This window comes from Bombus pyrosoma, linkage group LG8 (assembly GCF_014825855.1).
Source record: "Bombus pyrosoma isolate SC7728 linkage group LG8, ASM1482585v1, whole genome shotgun sequence".
NCBI classification, from domain to species: Eukaryota; Metazoa; Arthropoda; class Insecta; order Hymenoptera; family Apidae; genus Bombus; species Bombus pyrosoma.
Window position 1 is genome coordinate 10,635,429 of NC_057777.1, and position 21,480 is coordinate 10,656,908.

A 21,480-nucleotide genomic window follows, 5' to 3' on the forward strand; every position below is an offset into this window, starting at 1 on the left:
CTTTGGTCTGAATTAGGCAGAAGGACTAAAACACATCATATTACATCTAAGCAAGAAGAGCTGTAGAAATTATTGCTTGAAGAATAACACAAAATAGGTCCAAAAATTACAAAAAATTTAGTAAATTCAATACCTAATCGTCTGAAAGCTGTTATAAAAAAATGAATTGCATACTAAATAGTAAATCAAATGTTACGATAAATTTATACCGCAAAATCATAAGTGTGCCGATACTTTTGTCCCGCTTAAAACGGACGTTTATGTATATTTTATCTTTTTTTTCCTTTATTATAACTATTTTTTAAATGTATACTTAAATATTATATACTAGCATATATAGAGTCGACAGCTACATTTTACAAAAAAATTAAACATAAAATCACATTCTTTACAGATTTACAAAGAATTTTATACGAAGACTCAGGGTCCGTGTACGATGATGCGATAATACTTTTTGTTTGGTACTGTATGTATGTATCGAACAAAACATCTTGTACAGCTTCCAGATATGAAATATATCTGGAAATGTAATTAGGAGTTCTTCTGTTGGAAATATTGAAATAGTTTTGTCTCAATTGTCGAACAGGAATACTATTATTGATTTATCGAGCTATTATATTTCTTGTTCAGATAATCGACATTCTATCTCAGTCTTCTTTCTCATTATATAATAGCGAAATATACGAACAATTGCTTCAAACTACAGAAAATAATTGTACTCTTTAATATCTTGACACAAACAAAGAAACGAATATAAACCTTTACAATTAAACATGAATATCTGTATTTGTTACGATCTAGTCTTGATCTTCGGGGTTGGTAACCGTTATGTGTTACTGTGGAAAAAACGGTAGTTGCTGCCACCAGAAATAGTTATTAACTATTTCGATTAATTAGACTCTCTTATATAAAACTTGTCGCACCCTTCTAGAGCGTGGCACTATTCCGAATATCCCAGGAGGTTTTGCTCTAATTACTTCCGCGACAACTGAATGGATTTTTTCAAAACTTGTCGCACCCTTTTAAGGCGCAGCACTATTTTGAATTTCCAAACTGTTGTATCCTTAATGTTTTAATTCGTTAATATAACCGTATTAATAATTGATAAATAAAATTCCACGTTTCGGCTTACCCGCTATGTGCAAGAGCACTAGCACGGGAAGGATTAAGGTTCTCTTGGAATGAATAAATATTTCTGATATCTTCTTAATTATTGACAATAATAGTCAATGAATAATTTTATTGAAGTCGTACCATGTGGTACAAGTCCGAAATCGAAGAAGAAAGTGTTACAATGTTTAACTTCTCACCTTGCTTATATGTATGGTCGATCGCATTCTTCGAATATCGTACTGAGTTAGCATAGTTGTTGGAAGACTGACTGTATGAGTCTTTGACGATTAATGAATGGTCGGTTTTATTTCTTGACGTTACTCAAAGACTATATTAAAACAGTTGTCGTCTTCGCAAAGATTACAAATTCTTACTGACTCTAACTCAACTCGACGAAAATTTCAACTAACTGGATTGAACTCTATAATTGAACTGAATAACTTTGCTGAATAGCTAAATATCTCTGCTGATGCCGATACTTGATCTTTTGGTGCGTCTAGTTGTTTGTCGTTGTTAATGCTGTGTAAGAAGGTCGTAGCATCTCAACTTCCATTATCTACTTATCGTACTGTGTACTGTGTATTGTGGCGGGGAGAGCGCGTTTTCACATAAAATATTTTCATTCGGGAAATATTCTTACATGATATTAACAAAAGCGAACCTTTAATCATTACCGTGTTTGTTGCTTTTTTCTTGTTTATAAATTTTCTTTTAAATTGTTTGATAAATAACGTCCTAAGTTAAATGTTGTAAAATATATATAGAATGTTTGATGAGAAAGGAAACGATAAACGCAAATAAATTGTACGAAATACTAAACCTTGTACAAACTAAAGATACTAAAGATTGCACAGAATGTACGAAATAAGTTTAATAAAAAAAAATTATTCGGTAAAATCCTACGAAGGGCTTCTGCTATCGAAAGGACAAAAGAAATTGGTACCAAATATTAATTATTTCGAGGTAGATTGATACCTTTTTAACAAATTACCAATGATTCTTGAATTAAACGTTTTAAAAAGTTACAACAAATTTAAAATGACATCAATATATTTTTATATTCATCCATAAAAACAAAACATTTCCATTTGGTACGTGATCTAGGATTTTTGTGCAGAAATGCCGTATATAAAACAGATACTTAAAAGGTTTAAATACTTTTAATGGGTTCGTTCTACTATTTGCCCCCTAATGTCCCATGTAGGAACTTTAAATATTCTGTATTACTTGAGATTATCAATTTAGCGTAAAATAATCAAAGAAATTCAATTTAAATAAAGATTAGCAGAATCGAATGCATGAAGATGTAATATAAATGCGTTAGCAGGGCAAGAAAAGGCCAGGATGGACATAACACGCGATCGTTGCCACGGCATTTCAAGCTATCAGCACATTCACCAGGTGCTGCGTTAGGCTACTACGACTCCACCAAAGACAAGTTGCTAGTGACTAAATCGATATCCTTGCTATGCCAGCAGCCTTACCTTCATGCCGCGAAAACGTTCCTGACTAATCTCTACAAGTAAGTATATATCTAACTTATCATCTTACAACGTTCCGTCATCTCTCGCTAGTTTGATAATGTAGAAGATCGTTAATAAACAACTTTCATCCTTGAAATAACCATTATCCCAAGCCAAATTAAGTTAAGTTTCCTTTGAAGATATTATAAATTAACATTTTTAGTGACAAGAAGTACGAAATTTTATTTTTCAAATAAATTTTTCAAAATTTCCAATGATTCGTATTATTTTTGTAAATTTCTTCAAAATTCATTTTACTCCTTTATTACTTTTATAAAGTTAAATATTAAAGAAAGCTGAAGCTTGTATAATTTAACCAATCAATTACTATCACACAGTAAAAAGTATAGATAACGCAAAATAACGTTTTTGCTTACAAAAAATCAAAGAATAAATGTATTATGGACGGCATTACACATTTTAAGTGGAATTTATAGAATAAGAAAATTCTTTTAGGAAGTTAATCATCTATCAAGAAATATAAGCCTTTTAAAAACTATAATTTCCAAGGGTGAAAGAAAGTTAGAGGTATATACATTTAAAACTACGTAAAATTTAAGGCAATACCGAAGCTTACATTCCTATTATATATACACTACTTATTGGAAGCTAATCGAATATTTATCTTTATAGATGTGTTCCTAGACATCCAGGACCTGGTCTTAGTTTAGAGTCATACGTATACAATTTGCTGTACAATGTGCCGGTACCATTGCCTGGAAAGTCGTTAAAATTCTTCATTCCCAATGACGAGCCAGCGAAATCGCCGTTAGAGCTGGTTATCCATCAGCCAACGCCATCGCAGGAGTTACAGATGCTAGATTACCCTCTGAAGGATATATTCACATGGCTTGGAGCGGATTGCGTGATTCAATTGTTTACATGTGTCCTATTGGAGAATCAAGTATTACTCAGAAGTTCAGATTTCCACAAGTTGATGGTGGTATCCGAATGCATAACGGCGCTTCTCTTTCCGTTTTCCTGGCAACATGTGTACGTGCCGATATTGCCCGCCAGTCTACATCACTTCTTGGACGCGCCGGTACCATTTATAATGGGTTTGCACGCGCAAAGTGAGGGCGGTGTATTGAAAATTGCCAGCGAAGTGAGTGTTTAGCGCTTTTCAAAATCAGCACCTTAAAATTTCTATTATCTTGTACATTGGAAATTATTATAAAAATTAAATGGAAAATCAAATGCTTTAGATCCGGAAAAAAATTGTTTCTCCGCTATTAAAATAAAGGAATAGCTCTCTTTAGGGGTTGTATGTTTCTTTCTTTGAAAATATATTTATTTCACTGTTTTATTTGTATTCCTAAAATTATTTGTTGAAATATACAAAAATAAAAATGCGCTAGTAACACCGAATATGTTATTTGGAGTGGGCATTTAAAAAAATCAGTCATTTTTCTCTTGTATACATTTCTGTTTTACGATAGAATAGATTTACTAAGATAGAGAATTTGGCAAAAATTTTAAAATCTTCTAATCCAAGTTGTACGAAACATGTGAACTAGTTTGAATTTAAGATTATTTTATGTTACCTAATCTAGTCTGACGTAGTTAAAATGTCTTCTCCTTTTTTTCTTCTTTTTATTTTGTGTTTGAGATGACGCTATTTTAGATTCTATTTCTTGATTACAGGCAAATCTTTGTTATGTAGATATAGATAAGCAAAGTAGCCAATTTCCAGAAGAGTTACCTGTATTTCCACATAAAATGCAATTTATTGCCGAGATTAGAGCTCTCTTAAATAAGTACAAAGTACCACACGCGGGAAAGTAAGTTGAAAATGTTCATCTTTTTCTTTTTTATATGAGTATTTTTCAACTGCTAAGATCAAAATGTTTTTTCAGGACTGATAACACGGTCATAAATCATTATAACGGTGACATCATGACTAGTAGTTTGACGCTTCCTGGTTCTGGATGTCATCTTCCTCGCAGAAAACATTCGTTACACGATGTCTTGGATTGGAATCGACCGGAACCGACGCCGCAATCAGACACGTTACAAAGGATAGTAGATATCGCTAAAAGAACTGGTAAAGATTTTTTATTTTATATAATTTTATTTTTATTTATTTTTATATAAATTCCTGTATATAAATTTCTTTAAATTTATTTATATAAAATTTTTCTGCTTTCTTTCTAAGAGCTCTAATAATAGAAGACTTACTTAGGTGAATTAAACATTTTTATAGTTATTGTATGCTAAATATAGTAAAGGAGCTTTTTAACTAAACGTAAATATATTTAGTTTTAGAGCATCATTTGGTCATTTTTGTTTAGTATCCGTTTTTCTTATAGGAGTGAACGTGGAAGATATCGATTCAGTGGAAGATAACGTGAAAGAGCAGATACTTTCACCTCAAGAAGAATATCAAGAGATGCTTATGTTTAACAATGCCATTAGAGAGATTTTTCTGAACCGTTTTGTACAGATTTTTTCTAATTACGAACACTTCGTTATTCAACCAAGTCAGGTGCGAAAGAGTATTCATATAAGTTGCTTCGTAATATATAAGAATCTCTTTAGAAATTGATTTAGTACGCGAAAAAGATAAGAAAAGTTCGTATAAACATATGTTCTATTTATTATAATTTTTGAGTTACAGTGAGTTTTTATTCGGACTCATTTCTCCATGGGAAATGAACCGGATAATCATGTGTTAATTTCTTAAATACATACACATTTAAATGTGATGTATATATTTTATGCAGGATGATGCTCTAACGCATTTCAGTTAGAAGCAGTTAGGCTACTTTGAAACAACCGATTTGCAAGTAGTTGAATAAGTCGTGAAGATCCTGTTTCCTATTGTGCTCGCTCTACGATTTAAATCGGACATGTGAAACATACATTGATAATGTTTAAATATTTCACAACAAAACTAAAGAAAGTTTTCAACAAATTCAAGCTATACAAATAAGAAGAGTAGGACGGACAATAGTAAAACGTCTGCAGACTTATGTTTATGCGCAAGCATATTATTTCAAAGCCCTATCATAAAATTAAGCAAATGTAGTTCGTTAAAAAGCAAACTCTCTAATCGTTAATTCAAAAATAAGAAAAAATATGTTTATTTCGATCTTTTTTACCTTTTGTGTGCACTAATATTTATATTTATATAAATGAATATCTATGAAAATAATATTTATATAAATTAATATCTAATATCTATAATAATATAAATGACATCTATATAATATGAATTATAAAATATAAATAATATAAATAGTATCTAACATAAATATTAAACTGTATTTGAGAAAGAAAAACGATTGTTTCTTTCAGGACAAAGATGAATGGTTGAATAATAGGGATAGTATGCATGTTTTTGATAAGGCTACATTTTTATCTGACCAACCCACACAGCATTTGCCATTTTTATCAAGGTTTCTAGAAACACAAATGTTCGCATCTCTTGTCGACAGCAAAGTTATGTCAACGTGGAGTGAGCTTGATTTTAACACACGAGTTTTTGATCAAAGAATTTCTCTCTTAAGGTAAGCATAAGAAAGATAAATTTTCTGTACCATTATTCTATGATATTCTCTCAAATGATAAAGTTATTCTTGTTTATTATAGGAAAAAAGTTGGAGAAGGTATTGTAAGATCGACACGTTATGAACCTTGTACAAGTATTGAAGAATCGCAAAAGGTATTGGAACAAAGGTTGACAAACGTAGATTTTGAAACGAATCCACCTACAGAGATCGTTCCTCACAGAGCAGCGTATTTTCGAAGTTTTCCCTTGTTAGATAGTGTAGCATTAAATAAGGAACCAACTCAAAGGTAAATATTTTGAACAAATGCATTTTTTGACAATTAAATCAACACAAGAAATATTAACGTTTATTATTTTATTTCCTGCTTCACGTGTAGTATACTTCGGTAAGAATTTACTTGAAATTTTACAGCATTATACATATATATTTGAGATTACTATATATTATCATATAATTTGATTCACTATTTTATTTTTTATTTGCAGTATCCTGAAAATCAGCTATTATAATTATTAATTGTCTAAATATTTTATTTATTCATACAATTTTTATTTTTATTCTTAGAGTTTAATTAATTTTATATCTATAACAGTAGTCGGAGAGGTCAGACTCAGTGGAAGTATAAAATGAAATCTATGGAGTCAAATGGGAAAACTCCAGTACCTCAAGAAACACAATCGCCTCGACCTCAAACTAAGCTCTCTGCAGATATGAGTCCAGCATTAATAGCACAAGCAAATTGGACATTTGTTGAAAAATTGCTCAAAGTATATTTACTAAAATGAAAACAAAATAAATAAATTTATTAACACGAGAAAGTTATGTTAATTTGCTTTTTTGTGTTTGTTTTAAGGATTGTAAATCAAAAACAAAAAGAATGTTGGTTGAAAAAATGGGCTCTGAAGCAGTTGCATTAGGTCATGGCGGTGAATCGTTATCCGATGTCGAAGAAAATACACTAGTTGCCAGTCTCTGTGATCTCCTAGAACGAGTTTGGAGTCATGGATTGCAAAATAAACAAGGGAAAAGCGCTCTTTGGTCGCATCTTGCCATGTATCAAGAAGAAGAGTGCAACGACCCGAGTAAACCAATAGATCCTAATTTTCTTTCTCCTGGTATGTGGAAATTTGTTATAATTTGATATCTGTTACACACATCGCACTTTATCATCGAAACTGTAATATTTACTAAAATTCATGACGTTTGGAAATGCAGCGTTAGCGTGGTGCGTCCTACGGAAACGACTCGATTGTACGTGTCTTATTCTATTTCAGATAAAGTGTTAAAAGTAGAGATTAGTTTCTCATACGTAGATACTCTGCACTCCCTTAGTTGTAAGTGACACATTATTCATAAATAATTATTTATTTGATTCTACATGTTTTTGCTAAACGTGCACATACTATAGTGAATATGTTTGACTGTTATTTCCGAGAGAATATTGATTCTCTAAAATCACGCGTTTTAGATATAGTGTTTTGCTATTATGAAGTATAATTTAGAATTGCAGAACATAATACAAATATTTCTTTATATGATTAAATTGCTACCTACTTCCTTTTCCATGCTTACTTCATAGGTCTTATCCATTTTCATTTTATTTAAAATTTTATTTATTATAGGTTCTATTACACTCAACCTCCTATAACACGGCACTGTAAAAATTCGGTTTCGATATAACACAGCACAAAAATTGCAAAACGATTTTATATACCACGACTTAATAAATATGAACAACATTCATATAGCACGTATGTATGTTTTACTACATTGTTTTGATTTCGCTTAACACGGTTTCGGTACAATGCAAAACGAATTAATCGTGTAATAGGAGGATTGACTATATTAAATATATTGTCCTCTACTTACGATGGTAATGTAACTCAAAGAGTAAATAAAATATTTTGAACTATAATTTTAAAGTATCATTGAAACATTTTTAAATATTAAAGTTTCATAAATAGTTCCAAATATTAAGTAGTTTCACATATTAAAGCTCTAACAAAGAGATAGTTATCTAGTATCAAAGTAATATTAATACAAATTAATAATTTCTTCTTTTAGTATCATAACGAAATAAAGAATAATTCTTTACTTTATTGAAATTAGAAATATTGCTTTTTGAGTCACAATATTATTTAAAACGTGGATCAATATTTCTTTTTCAGTTGATTTTTATTTGCGTTTCATTTTTCTTTGTTGTAAATAGCCAAGAAATCACCAAGTAGCTTTTTTGGATTACCAGAGCGTTTAATTTCATCTTTAAAGGGCAAAAATATGTTTGAAATTGCTTCTTATATCAAGGAGAATTTTAATGGTAAGCCCTAGCGTTGGCTTGCCGCAAGTAATTCGATCAGCTTTTTCTCTAATACACATATACACACTATTTCTATATTTAAATTTAATAATCATAATAAATATTAGTAAATCGCATGATTTGATATATATTTTAAACATTAAAAGACAGTTTTTAATACATATTCACACAACTTATAGGTATCGTAGATATGTAATGTCAAAAGCGATTTCCTTTTATTAGTTTATTAGTGACGTACTACGAACCGAGTACAAAAATATGAAATAATTAGCATGTATAACGCAATTTTAAATTAAAAATAAAAAAATTTGTATTTTGTACATGGAATGCCTGAAATGATTTTTCCAGGATGCATCTATTTCTTTTTCATCCAAAGCATGAGATCATCATTTGCATGCATTGTTAGAAGTATTTCTTATAAAAGTGTGAAAAATGAGTGCCAATTATTTTGTCTATTTAAAATTATCGTGTAATTAGATTTCTATGTTTGTTAACAATAACAGATCTACCAAACCTGGCATTGGAGATCGACTCGCCTACACGAGGCACGGACAAGCACAAATCTCCTGGCGACAGAAAAATTGGCCCTGAACATTTGAGGCCTTTGCCTAATTCTTTGCTTTTTGATATTCGAAATGTGCAGGCAATGACTGATATTAAAACGCATATTGGATATGCTAGAGCCTGGGTTCGATTAGCACTTGAAAAGAAACTTCTTTCTCGTCATTTGAAAACTTTATTATCAGATACCAGATTGTTAAGGTAAGATTGGTAGAAATATTACTAATTACTTACGTTTTATAATATTGACAAATTGGCTTTTAGTTGTTACAACTTGTTTTACAACTAACATAAATAATAGTTAACATTTTTGGTTATATTGTAGAATATTATATAAGTAATAAAATTGAAGATTTTTTATGTCATTTTGTTTTTAGAAGCCAGTATAAGCGCTCGGCATTTTTGCGTTGCGAAGAAGAAAAGGAACAATTCTTATACCATCTTTTAACGTTGAATGCCGTCGATTACTTCTGCTTTACAAACAATTATCCAACTACGAAATTGCCATACAGAGTCGTTATATTTCCTAGTCGAAAAGCTAGCGCTGCTACTACTTCGGCAAACAGTTGGATCGCTATTTCTGGTACATTGTGTGAAACAAATCCAGTGCCAATTCCCAAGGGAGCGTTGGAATTTGTGTTTCATGTATGTTCTTATAAATTCATAATTCATATTTAACATTTCATGATTTTTCAAATGTATGCATTTTTATATTATATTATATTTGCAAATATTTTCTGAACTTTAGAAAATATAGAATGTTAAGAGAATTAATTATTTTTCATGACTTTACATAATTTTATAACTTTTATTTTAGCATAAGAATTTGGGCGTGCTCTCTACATTGCGTATAGGACATGACAATACAGGTCTTTCGCCAAAATGGATGGTAGAACATGTTGTGGTGAGAAATGAAGTTACAGGACACACATTTAAATTCCCTTGTGGTAGATGGCTTGGCAGAGGTATCGATGATGGATCTACTGAAAGATTATTAGTAGGTGCCTTGGTACCACGTAATATTGATAGTGAAGAATTGGTTGAATCATGTTCAACACCACCAAGATGTAGGTCTCCTAGTATACCTAGACGTCCTATAGTGTCTCAAGTCGAACTGCAACATATGTTAGGTAAATATTATCGAAGTACATACACCTTTGATTTTCTAATTCAGAAAGTAAATTTAAATGTTTATATTATGCCAATGAAAAAAAAAATATATATACATACATATGTAATCATTTATATATTTTCACTTATATACAGGTTGAGTCAAGAGGTGAAACTAAAATATTTTCGAAACTATTAATTCTATTAAAAAATGTTTTAGATATTTTAATATTATTAGCTTTATTATTTATTATTAGTTGGTCTATTGGTGGGCGCTTAAAAGTCATGCTGTGATCAACTTTGTTTTTTTTTTTTAATAGAATCATATATTTTTTAATGCTTTAAGCGATACAGCTCGAGATTTACCATAAAATATCATTTACCTACTTGTATCGAAAAACTATTACTTTGGTAGATATTTTAACTTCTATTTTGTAAAATTTATCATATAAAAGGTCTAATAGCTTTTCGATACAAGTAGCTAAATAATTTTTTATAAAGAATCTCTAAACTATATCGATTAATGCATTAAAAAATAAATGATTCCATTTAAAAAAATAAAACTAACATTCATACAATCTGTAAGCACCCATCTGCAGAAAAATTAATAACATTAGAACATGCCTCCTTTGAAACCATACAATTTTTGTCTGAAACACTTTCGATATAATAGTATCAAAAATATTTCAGCTTCAGTAGAATTTGATCTTTATTGCACCTGCCTTACACCATCTAACTTATTGGCTAAACCATCTCTTTTTGGCCTTATTTTTATTTCATTACTCTGCTCCTTTTTACCCTTCCTTTACCCTTCAGTCATTTTCAATCTTTCCTTCTCTATGTTGTCCACCCACTCTTCACCTTCCTCTGCTCTCCTAATATCCTCTCTAGGTTTTCCTGCTATCCTCTCGCTTCTTCCTCGCATATATCTCTTGCACATGTTCCCATGTCTCTTCCTCTTTTCCACACAGCCTACACTCCTTTTTCTCTTACTTTAACCAATATTTTCCTTCCCCAATCTCATTGCCTAATCTGAATCTTGTGAGTCTCCTTACTTTCCTCATTTCATCTTTTCTTCAGGTGTACTGGCATTTCTTCCGCTCTTATGCCTTATATCAATTATTGTATCTTAATTCGTATATCTTCTTTCCTCTTTCTTCATTCTGCTTTTCTCTCTCTATGTCTTCCATCTCCTATTTTTACTCTTGCCTCCACCTTCCTCCTCCTCTCTTCTTCCTACTCCCTCTGTTTTCTTCCACGCACTCTCCTTTACCAGTCTCCGTCTAGTTTCTTCCTTATATTTCCCTTCTCTCTTTTTTATATTCTCCACTCTTCAGTCTTCTTTCAAAGCTCCATGTCCTTATTCTCGTTCTCATTCTCGTCATGTCTCTTTTTAGTTCCTCTCTTACCAAGTATCCTAGAATATACCAATCCACACCTAATACCAATCTAAAATACCCATATCTTACTCTGTATTCTGTGATTGCTCATATTAGTTTATCGAGTAATCATATTCATTTTCTCCAATCCTTTCCAAACATTCCTTTTCCTAACCCTTTTTCATATCTGCCTTTTTACAACTGCCACCTTCTTAACTCCTTTTCTGATATGTACTTCCTGTTCTTTTCCATTTCTTTTCATTTTGTATATATATAAAATCCTCTATTTCTTCATTTTTCTATTTCCAGTTTCACTTTTCCACCTCCAGTCTTCAATCTTATCACATTCGATTATTTCACATTTAGCGTCAGACATTTTTCTTTCAGGTATCTCTTCAGGCTCTTTATGATCTTCACAATCTCCTTTTTTCTTTCTGCCAAAATTATTATATTATTTCCTATATACAAGTTATATTATAACTTATAATTTCTAAAATTTCCATTCAAGAAAATTTATGTAATTTTATAGGAGAGTCTGTAAACGCAATTGTCAAATTCCACTATAGAAGAGAATGTCAGGATGGTTCTCTGACTGCTTTACTTTGTGGGGAAGGTGGTCTTGTGCCATCTTTAGAGCAGATATTTTTATTCGGTTTTAAGAACCAAAGAATATTTGGGAAAAATTTTTACGTTTGGGATTATCTCTGTAAGTTATTATTTTTGGCTATTTCATTTTAGTTTTATTTTAAACCTTCTATTCAAATAAATAAAATAGTTAACTTTTATTTGTTTCAGTACGTGTAAAAGAAAATTTTGAAATTTCTTTGCTGGAAGAAATGGACGAATATTCACAGAGGCTGAATAAAGATAGACGAATTCACGTAGAGAATAGTCAAAGATTTACAACTTTAAGATGTTATTGTCATCTTATTGATCAAATTAACTTATTCAGTCAAACTCTTGGTAAAGATGGAAAATTTCAGTTATTCATTTGCTTAGCAGCAAGGTATATAAGTTATAATTTTAATAGCTTAAATATTTGTTGGGTTTATTACTGCAAATTTAATTGCTACTTTCTTCTTCCAGAGAACAGCTTCTTCATTCAATGCTACGGCCAATGAGTGAAGCGCGCTCTACTGCAGACATGTACGAAGAAACTTCTTTCTTAAGAAATACTACATTATTAAATTTCCTTATTCACATTCTTGAACCACTAAGCGAATTTCACATTGTCCTCGAAAAGAGCTTGACTCATGGAATTTCTAGTATATGTTAATTTATCATAAACATTCCAATAATTAGGTAAGATAAGCTGGATTTTTTGTTATACGCAGCACTTTACAAAATTTTTATTTTTAAATGATTGCAAAATAACTTAAATTTGATCATATACTTTCCTGTAGGATACATTTCTTTAAAACGGCACAATTTATAAAATTCTAAATAATACGAGGCGAACAGGATAAATGTTATAGTATTGGAAAAATGATGAACTTTGTAAAACTCTACTATTAAGGATCTAAGAGAAATTTAATAATGCAAATGAAGACTGTTATGCTGATGTAAAATAGTCGTTTTTAAATGATGAATTGTTTGACAGAAAGTTGATATATGAGTGATAACGAAAACAAAGATCTTTCTCTGTTCCGAAAGTTGATGATATTGATAACAATAAGAGTTCAGTGCAAAGATAGATGATCTAATTTCGCCCATCTTGCCGTAGATAATTAATAGAGAAACTAGTTAAGATTGTTGAAACTGACGTATCGTGTACCAAAGATGTGATCCTATTAGTTATTACTATTAGTATTATTGATATTATTATTACTAAGGATTTAGTTTTTTTACAATTTTTGCCGTAAGCAGAATATCTAAAGAGCGTGCAAACAACGTACATTGCAATAATTAATAAGTTAGACAAGATAAATATCAATTTTGTACGTTCCATTATTTATTGCATTAATCGAAATCATTAATAATAGAAAATATAACTTTGTCGAGAGAAATATTAGAATAGGGAAAAATTTACGATTTGTTAATTTTAATCTTTCTCCATTCTCATAAATCACATCATGTTAAATCATGAAAATGGTCGATTAATTTTTTAATACGTTGTTTATACACACTTGTGAACAGATACCTGCATTACTAGTTAATACTATTTCTTTTACATTTTTTTTATCGAATATGATCGAAAATTTTTTTATTTTTACTTATACGAGTACTGAGCACAAGAAACAATAACGTCAAAGTTTAAGATTTAATATTAGCAATTTATATTTCTTCTCTTGTAAAATTTGAAATTCAATTAGTATATTGTAGTTCGTCGAAATCAGAAGTACGTAATGTATTATGAGAAACATTTATGCGCATATTCAAGAAAAAATGGACCAACCGATTTAATCATTTATTACAAGTTTCGAAGTGTGACAATTGATTTTTGACGTGCAAGCTGCTTCTTCGAAGTTTTAATGTAATTGATGATCAAGATAAGCAGAATACTCCACTAATTTGAAGAAATAGCTTTCAAAGTACAATTTTATCGCTAGGATTTCACTGACATTCAATACCACATCCCATTGCTAAAAATTGTTCTTTCGTATTATTAACCAGTGTACTATTGCTCATTCTTCGTAAAGCACGCGTGAATAATATTTTTATCATAAACTTTAATGTTTAACGAGTTTACTTGGGTATACTACAATTTTTGAAAAAATCTTAATAATTTCAATGATACTAAATTTTTGGGGGTTTCGTTTTACTTTCTTGCTATTTTATTTTAATATTAAACACAGTTAATATTAAGCATTAAATTTAATTTTAAATAAAGAATTACTAACTCTAAAGAATTTTGGGCATTGAAAAAATATTTCGTTAAGTAAAAAAATTTAATACAACTATTTCTCATTTTCAATTCACCTTAAATTTAATTACTTTTGTATCTAATTTAAAAAAAAAATATTAATTTCAAGGAGAAATAATTTTAAATATCTTTTGTTGATGATTGTAACCATAAAATATACAAGATTCCAAAGTCAAAACATCAAGTATGTATTCACACGTGTTCATTATGTACATTCATGACATTGATACATATTAAGAAATAATTTATAGCGAGTCTCTCGCACCTGTGGCCAAATTTAAAAGTTTACCGTGTCATCTTTTACATAGATCCGTGGATGTAAAACTTTAATTCTAATCTCTGTTAACACATTGCTTATTAACTAAGAGTATCTTTTAATATATTTTTCAACGTTAAGCTTTTTATATAGTATCCGTTATTACATTTTAATCTTTCTGAAAATAGAATGATTCTCTATCTCCTCAATTATAAAATACAAATTTACCAGCGTATATATCATATAGAAATTTTATATCTAAGTATTCTATATTTATATTTGCATTCTATTGTATGCTGTTTTATCAAATAATATTGAAGTGGAAAGCAATGTGTTAATAAATGAATAGGAACGGACGAAAAAAAGAAAAGTATAGAATTTGTTAGTTATGTATCATTAGTTATTTCATCCGGAACATACATTAAGATTCGTTTGTTAATTAATTACGTTACTGTATATTGTTGACAAAAATAATGAAATACTCGCTTAATGATCTGGTTGGGTTACTTTCCCTGGATTTTGTAGGAAAAAAATAAAACGGTTGTACACATGAAATTATGTTTCATATCATTTTTAAACGGATTATTGTATATTTTGTTGTTTTAACAATAATCACGTTTAGTCAAAAGGGAAAACAAAAAATTGTATTTTAGGTAGTTGTAAAATGTGTATTGTGATCGTTTTGTTGTTAAATTGGAAGATAGTGCGTTGCACTTTATGTTATTTTACTTTATTATGCTTTGGAGCATGCCTAGTGTCGTCATGTTAAAGTTGCCTATAATTTGAATCTCTCTATGATCTTCAATAAAGTCAAATGTTAAATGGGATTTATACAAAATATGTACAATAGATATTTTTAAAATATTAATATTACAGGAAAAAATGGCGAGATAAATTGAAAGCTGTAATGAATTATGTATAAATGAATTTTTTTGTTATTTTTAATATACAGAATGGTTCATTAATAAATAAAATATTTAGGATTATAATTTTATAAATTTTTACTTGGAAAGGATTGTAAAATACTTCATATGTCAGCAAAATTATATATAATTAGTGCAAACACATAGTTAAAGAGCTTAAAATATAAGCTTCGTAATAATATTTCAGACACTTCAACATGACGATGTGCGCTTATTTACAATACTCAAACAAGTAGTTTATGCGTAAGTTTCGATCTAAGGTTTAAAAGTCATGTCCATGTAATCACGATCCATGCTCGATCGTTCCATAGATTCCTTACCAAGTTTGTATATAAATTAAAAATTACAAAGCTTCATGTAACGTATAATAGGATCTTTTACAAGGTAAGCGCCGCATAATATAATTGTATATATATATAATGTAAAACAAAATATTATAATACTGTACAGTAGAATAAAGAATTACCAAAACTGATTGATTTGTGTTACAATTAAAAAATTATTAAATATTTAAGTATTGATGTTACGATTTGGTCTTGATCTTCGGTGTTTGTAACCGTTATATGTTATTCTAGATGTCGAAACTTGGGTTTCTCGAATTATATTTAAATCAAAACGGTAGTTGCTGCCATCAGAAATAGTTATTAAAACTATTTCGATTTGATTTGACTCTCATTCATTATTTTTGAAACAAGACAAACGACTGAATGCAATGGATTCAAAAACTTGTCGCACCCTTCTAAGGCGCGGCACTATTTTGAATTTCCAAACTGTTGTATCCTTGATGTCCTAATTCGTTGATATAACCGTATGGGTAGCGTTAACTAGCGTATCAATATAACTGATAAATTAAATGCCACGTTTCGGCTTACCCGCTATGTGCAGGAGTACCAGCACGGGAGGGATTAAAGTTTTCTTGAAGTAAATAAATAGTTTCAATATCTTCTTAATTGTTGACAATAATAATCAATGAATAATTTTATTGAAGTCGTACATGTGGTACAAGTCCGAAATTGAAGAAGAAAATTACAATGTTTAGTTTCTCACCTTGCTTATATGTATAGTCGATTACACTCTCGGAATATCGTATTGAGTTAGTATAGTTGTTGGAAGACTAACTGTATTAATCACAATTCACAATTAACCTCTTAGGTACGGTTGAATTTTGTGCGGGGCTGTTTCTCTCTACGGCAGAGTTTGAGGCGAATTACGCGTAAACGATACAGCACTACAATGTGTAACAGATAATGCTGTTCTCTACGCAAGCACATTGGAATGAAGTTTTTGATAATTAAATTATAACTTTTCTTAAAGATATGTTGCACATACTTTATCTTTAATAATTTACTTTAATAATTAATAATACAATTAAGTGTGATATATGTTAAAGCACGGTACGACACATGGATCCACGTTACAATTTTCACACTCATAACACGATAGTGTTTTTCAAATTGCTCTTCGTTTCCTACTTTGAAGTGACATTTTCAGATTGAAGATTTTAAAAAATTATAAGGATACGGATCGGCATGTTAAAAAGAGCATCTAATAATGGTATATTTATTTTAATGGAAAGCAACAATCGATATCTGACACTGGCGTATCAAAAAAAAGACTATATATTCTGCCTGAATATTGTTAACACTGTTATAAAACATTGCGAGGACAAAAAAAGGGTGAAGCAAGACAAATGAAATAGATCATTTAGTTCAAACGGTGAGCGAATGAGTCAGTAGAGTGAGCCACTATAGTGGCGCGTCGTAATATAAGATAACATCCGCGAAAGCGACTGTAGTGGCGCATCGTACCTAAGAGGTTAATGAATACTCGGTTTTCTTTCTTGATGTTACTTAAAGATTATATTGAAACAAACTTTTAACTGACAGACTCTTACTGAACTCTATAACCTCAACTCATAACAACTGAATAATAAGAACTGAATAACTGAACTCATGACAACTCAATTCTCAACAAATTTTTAACTAAACTGAACTTTGACAAAATTTCAACTAACTCTCTTTTAACTGGATGAGCTCTTGCTTCTAAGTGCTACCCTTATTTATATGAGACTATCATGGGATAATTGTCACGTGACGGATTATTCCATAATAGCGCGGAGTTTTGGTATGTGATTATTTCTGCGGACGCTGCAATTGTAACGTCAACAAATATCTACAACCGACTCAGAATATCTGAACCGCTTTGCACGCGACACCAACTCCCAAACCAAAAGAATAAGAATTCAGCACTTAGGCATAATATAAGCAAACATCTAGAAGGACTGGGTCTTGACCGAGGCTTCAGTCTTTCGGTAACGGTCTAACCGTGAACTTGTACTCGTATTATAGAATAAAGGTATCTCGAACTTTGGTTCAAGAACCCAACATTTGTTTTATTATTATTTTCCTGTCATTTTTACGTGACACAATCTTCGGTTCTGCTGGTGTCCTTCCAGAAGTATTAGGGTTTCAGCTGATGTGATTTTCGTGAAAATATTATTGAATTTTTCCTTTTTTTTGAAGTCCTTGTTGTTGCATTCTTCTTGCACTATTAGTTTCTGCTGATGATAGGTCGTACTCTGTTAACACGTGGTTACCTTTGTTGATGCCGATACTTGATCATTTGGCGCACTTGTTTGTCACTGCAGATGTTGTGTGAGAAGATCGTAGCATCTCAAGTCCATTATCTGCTTACTGTACTCTGTATTGTGGTGGGGAGAGTGCGCGCAAGGCGGTCGTGTGCGGACGTCTCATTGTTCTTTGTTTCTATTTCGATGTTCTTAGTTAGATTTCAATATTGTTCGATAATAATGTTGTGTATATATTTATTAATTTATTGTGATATTAAAGTATTTGTACGTGCCATATTTCTTATTTCCTTTAAATTTTCTGTTTTTTAATTCCATTCGCCTAGAATTGTGTCTCGTGCTATTCGCGAGTTACGGCGTATCACGTTACGCCTCGTATGGAGCACGAGACGTGACAATTGTATATTTTAATTATCATTAGTGATATATATAAAATGAATTTTAAGGCCAGTAAATTCTGTGCTAATACAAGTCCTGTAACCTCTGGAACAATTGGGTAGGAGATGATTCTACATGAAAAGATAAGTCGGAAATATAGAATACAATTTTTTCATTTGAGGCTTCATTTTCGAGAGATCAATTTTGGAAATTTTTTTAGCATATATGTTTTTTTAAAATTATTAACTGTTTACGAGTTGATTGTTTAATCAACAGGAGATTATTCTACATGTAAAGATATGTGAAAAAAGTAGAATACAATTTTTCTGTTTAAAATTTAAAAAAAAATTAAGTTTCTACGTGCTTAGTTCAAAATAGGCTTGGAATTTTTAAATCTTATTTTCTCAGAAATGAAGCACCCTATGAAAAAATTCTGCACTACATTTTCGACTTATTTCCACACGTAGAGTAACCTCTTGTCAATTATACACTCCTGTCCATTCCGAAATTCCACAAGTCCAAACATACTTGATAAACTCGATTTTTGTGAAAATAAGGCCCGGCTGATGCTGCGGTATGAGCTGTTTTTGGGTCAGTGATTTTTTCGGGTCGTATATAAGGAAACCAATGTCAACCCGGTTTATGCTTTTTGAGTACACTGATCTGATCTTTCTTCTGGCCGGTTGACTTATGTAGGTATTTGAAGTTGGTTTACAATTGTGGAAAAGGTATTAGTGGACGATCAAGCGTAAGCTGTCAAACTAATCGGGACCCGTATTATTATATTATATACTTATACTTGATTTTAGATAGGGAGAGGATAACTGTGGCCACTATTGCCTTTGACTCATATAGTGACTAAATGAGACCCTTCGGTTTTCGGACTTGTCGTCGAAGATGACATGATAATTCGTCTCAGTTTATCAGAAAGCGAGTCATTAGGTTCATCATACAACAGTAGTGAACGGGACACGTAAAAATACGTTTTTTGCATTTACTTTTGTTTGATTGTGAGACAAATGCAAATAAGGGTTTGTATGTAGATACGGAATATACACTTCACTCTACTACAAGACAGGTCCTTTGTATAATACTAATTTTAGTAGCAATAGCATAGCCGGTTAACAAATGCGGAGGACTAGAGTTCAATTCCCGCCCTACTTTTTACGATTCTACACACATATGTATAATGTATATACACTATCATGTATAAATATGTAGACACTTAGTCCAGTTGAGGAAGATTGAGGAGGAAAAGGATTGAGAGATATTTTTTTATATTTTCAGTATTATGGTGGAAGAATGTTTCTTTACTATTAATTCTTAACACTTGCCGTAACTAGGATCAAATGGTGTGCTAAATTGGAGCTGAAGCAAGCAATATAGTTGCATCAATTAAGTTCCATATTTATCTCTAACGAATAGCCGTCACTTAACTTACGTGTTCTTTTAGAAATAATTTTCATCTACCTTCAATTATTGCTTTTTTATTTATAGTAATTAATATCAGCTAGTGTTTTGATCAATGTCTATTAAATGTATATAATTAGTTAGTTAGTATGTTTTGTTGATAAAAAAGAATTAAGTATGTTTGAAAGTAAATGATAAAGTAAGAAAAATCGTTAATAAACAAAAGAAAGACTCTAAAATATTTCTCAAAACTCCACTATGATTTTAATTGAGCATATTTGTTGTTACATTGTGGAAAAGATCATGGAAGAATTAAGTTTCCCTACCTGAACCTGAATTTTTAATAAATCTTTTTGTAGGTCAGTCTCGATTTGTAACGAATAGTATTATTTTCGACAAGTGGGTTGCAGCTGAATCGGAGGAAAGAAGATGCAGATTATTAATTTTATTCAAATCTGTTTTAATTTAGGAAGTTCTTCCGAAAAGTTTATAAAAACTTGGAATGGTATCGTGATTTATATTGTGCAAAATTGAGTCTAAAATGGAAGAAATCCAATAAGATGTTAGAACGTCTTCGATAATAAAATGGTTTGCCAGCTTATTTTCCTAACCGTATAATGAACATAGCAACTTCGAATATCAAAGAAACTCCTCGTGATAGACCACTAAAATTGTTTGAAAAGTTCTTTGCAAAAGGAAAAAACGAAAAAGAAAAAAAACATGTAGCTACTCATGATAAAATCATCGGAAGAACTCTCCCTTGCTGTAGGTACATCTGCACGTTTTCCAGGAATAAATATCTTTTTTTTTTATTTGGTAGATTATTTACAATCAATTCTCATTGAGAATTATAAGTAAATTCTTTTGGCGCGGTACTGTAACAGGAATAAATATCTATATAAAAAAAACAATAAATGCCTTACACTGACACAGGCAATAACTTTATGCTTTGATTTAGATCTACCAGAAAGGGAATGCAATATACTTCCGAGAACAGTCGTAACTGTATTGCACAACACATAATCGTTTCTGAAGTTAGTAATCATTAAAAGAAAGAAAAAAAAAAACAACTATTGCCTCACAACATTTCAACTATAAAAATATCAGCATAAATGCAACTGCAAAAAATATTAAATATCAGTACGAGCAGTACTTTAAAATTAATTTGCATTAATAACAATATAGTTGCAAAATTAATATGCAAATGAGGATTTAACGGCAGTTCTTGATCATTCACAACTGACTGATGAGTATATACTTACGTGCAATTGCATTTGTCTTACATAAATTAATTGATTTAGGTAGTGGTTGGTATTGTGGGTGCATCCGCGTCTTGAATCGATATTTGTTTGTATAAATAAAGTTTCTATTCATAAAATAAAATGCAGAACTTGTCCGCAATAAGGAAGCTACAATAAATGAAGAAATCGAACAATTAGAAGATTAGTTTCGATCAACAAACGGCGGAAATACGTTTCGGAATCTTTTTTCAATTTTAAGGTGAATTGTGAAGTAACAGAAATTAATGAACAACTAATCAAGAAGTTC

General features: G+C 30.7%; 1 protein-coding gene across 6 annotated transcripts in view; it reads left to right on the forward strand.

Moving 5' to 3' along the window:
* LOC122569893 (DENN domain-containing protein 5B) overlaps positions 1-16,032 on the forward strand; it is a 64,585-nt gene extending 48,553 nt beyond the window's left edge. Inside the window, exons 4-21 of one of the 6 annotated variants that reach the window (XM_043731524.1) lie at positions 2,441-2,635; positions 3,270-3,741; positions 4,281-4,417; positions 4,493-4,680; positions 4,946-5,121; positions 5,934-6,145; positions 6,228-6,434; positions 6,525-6,533; positions 6,741-6,915; positions 7,002-7,263; positions 8,358-8,465; positions 8,969-9,227; positions 9,404-9,671; positions 9,844-10,156; positions 12,045-12,221; positions 12,311-12,521; positions 12,602-12,817; positions 12,919-16,032. In XM_043731524.1, coding sequence (XP_043587459.1) covers positions 2,441-2,635; positions 3,270-3,741; positions 4,281-4,417; positions 4,493-4,680; positions 4,946-5,121; positions 5,934-6,145; positions 6,228-6,434; positions 6,525-6,533; positions 6,741-6,915; positions 7,002-7,263; positions 8,358-8,465; positions 8,969-9,227; positions 9,404-9,671; positions 9,844-10,156; positions 12,045-12,221; positions 12,311-12,521; positions 12,602-12,791 — 3,559 coding nt within the window. In that variant the 3' untranslated portion in view covers positions 12,792-12,817; positions 12,919-16,032. Of the gene's footprint in view, positions 1-2,440; positions 2,636-3,269; positions 3,742-4,280; positions 4,418-4,492; positions 4,681-4,945; positions 5,122-5,933; positions 6,146-6,227; positions 6,435-6,524; positions 6,534-6,740; positions 6,916-7,001; positions 7,264-7,363; positions 7,400-8,357; positions 8,466-8,968; positions 9,228-9,403; positions 9,672-9,843; positions 10,157-12,044; positions 12,222-12,310; positions 12,522-12,601 lie in introns of all 6 variants that reach the window. The other 5 variants (XM_043731527.1, XM_043731523.1, XM_043731525.1 and 2 more) reach the window with 5 other exon arrangements.
* The last annotated feature ends 5,448 nt before the right edge of the window (positions 16,033-21,480 follow it).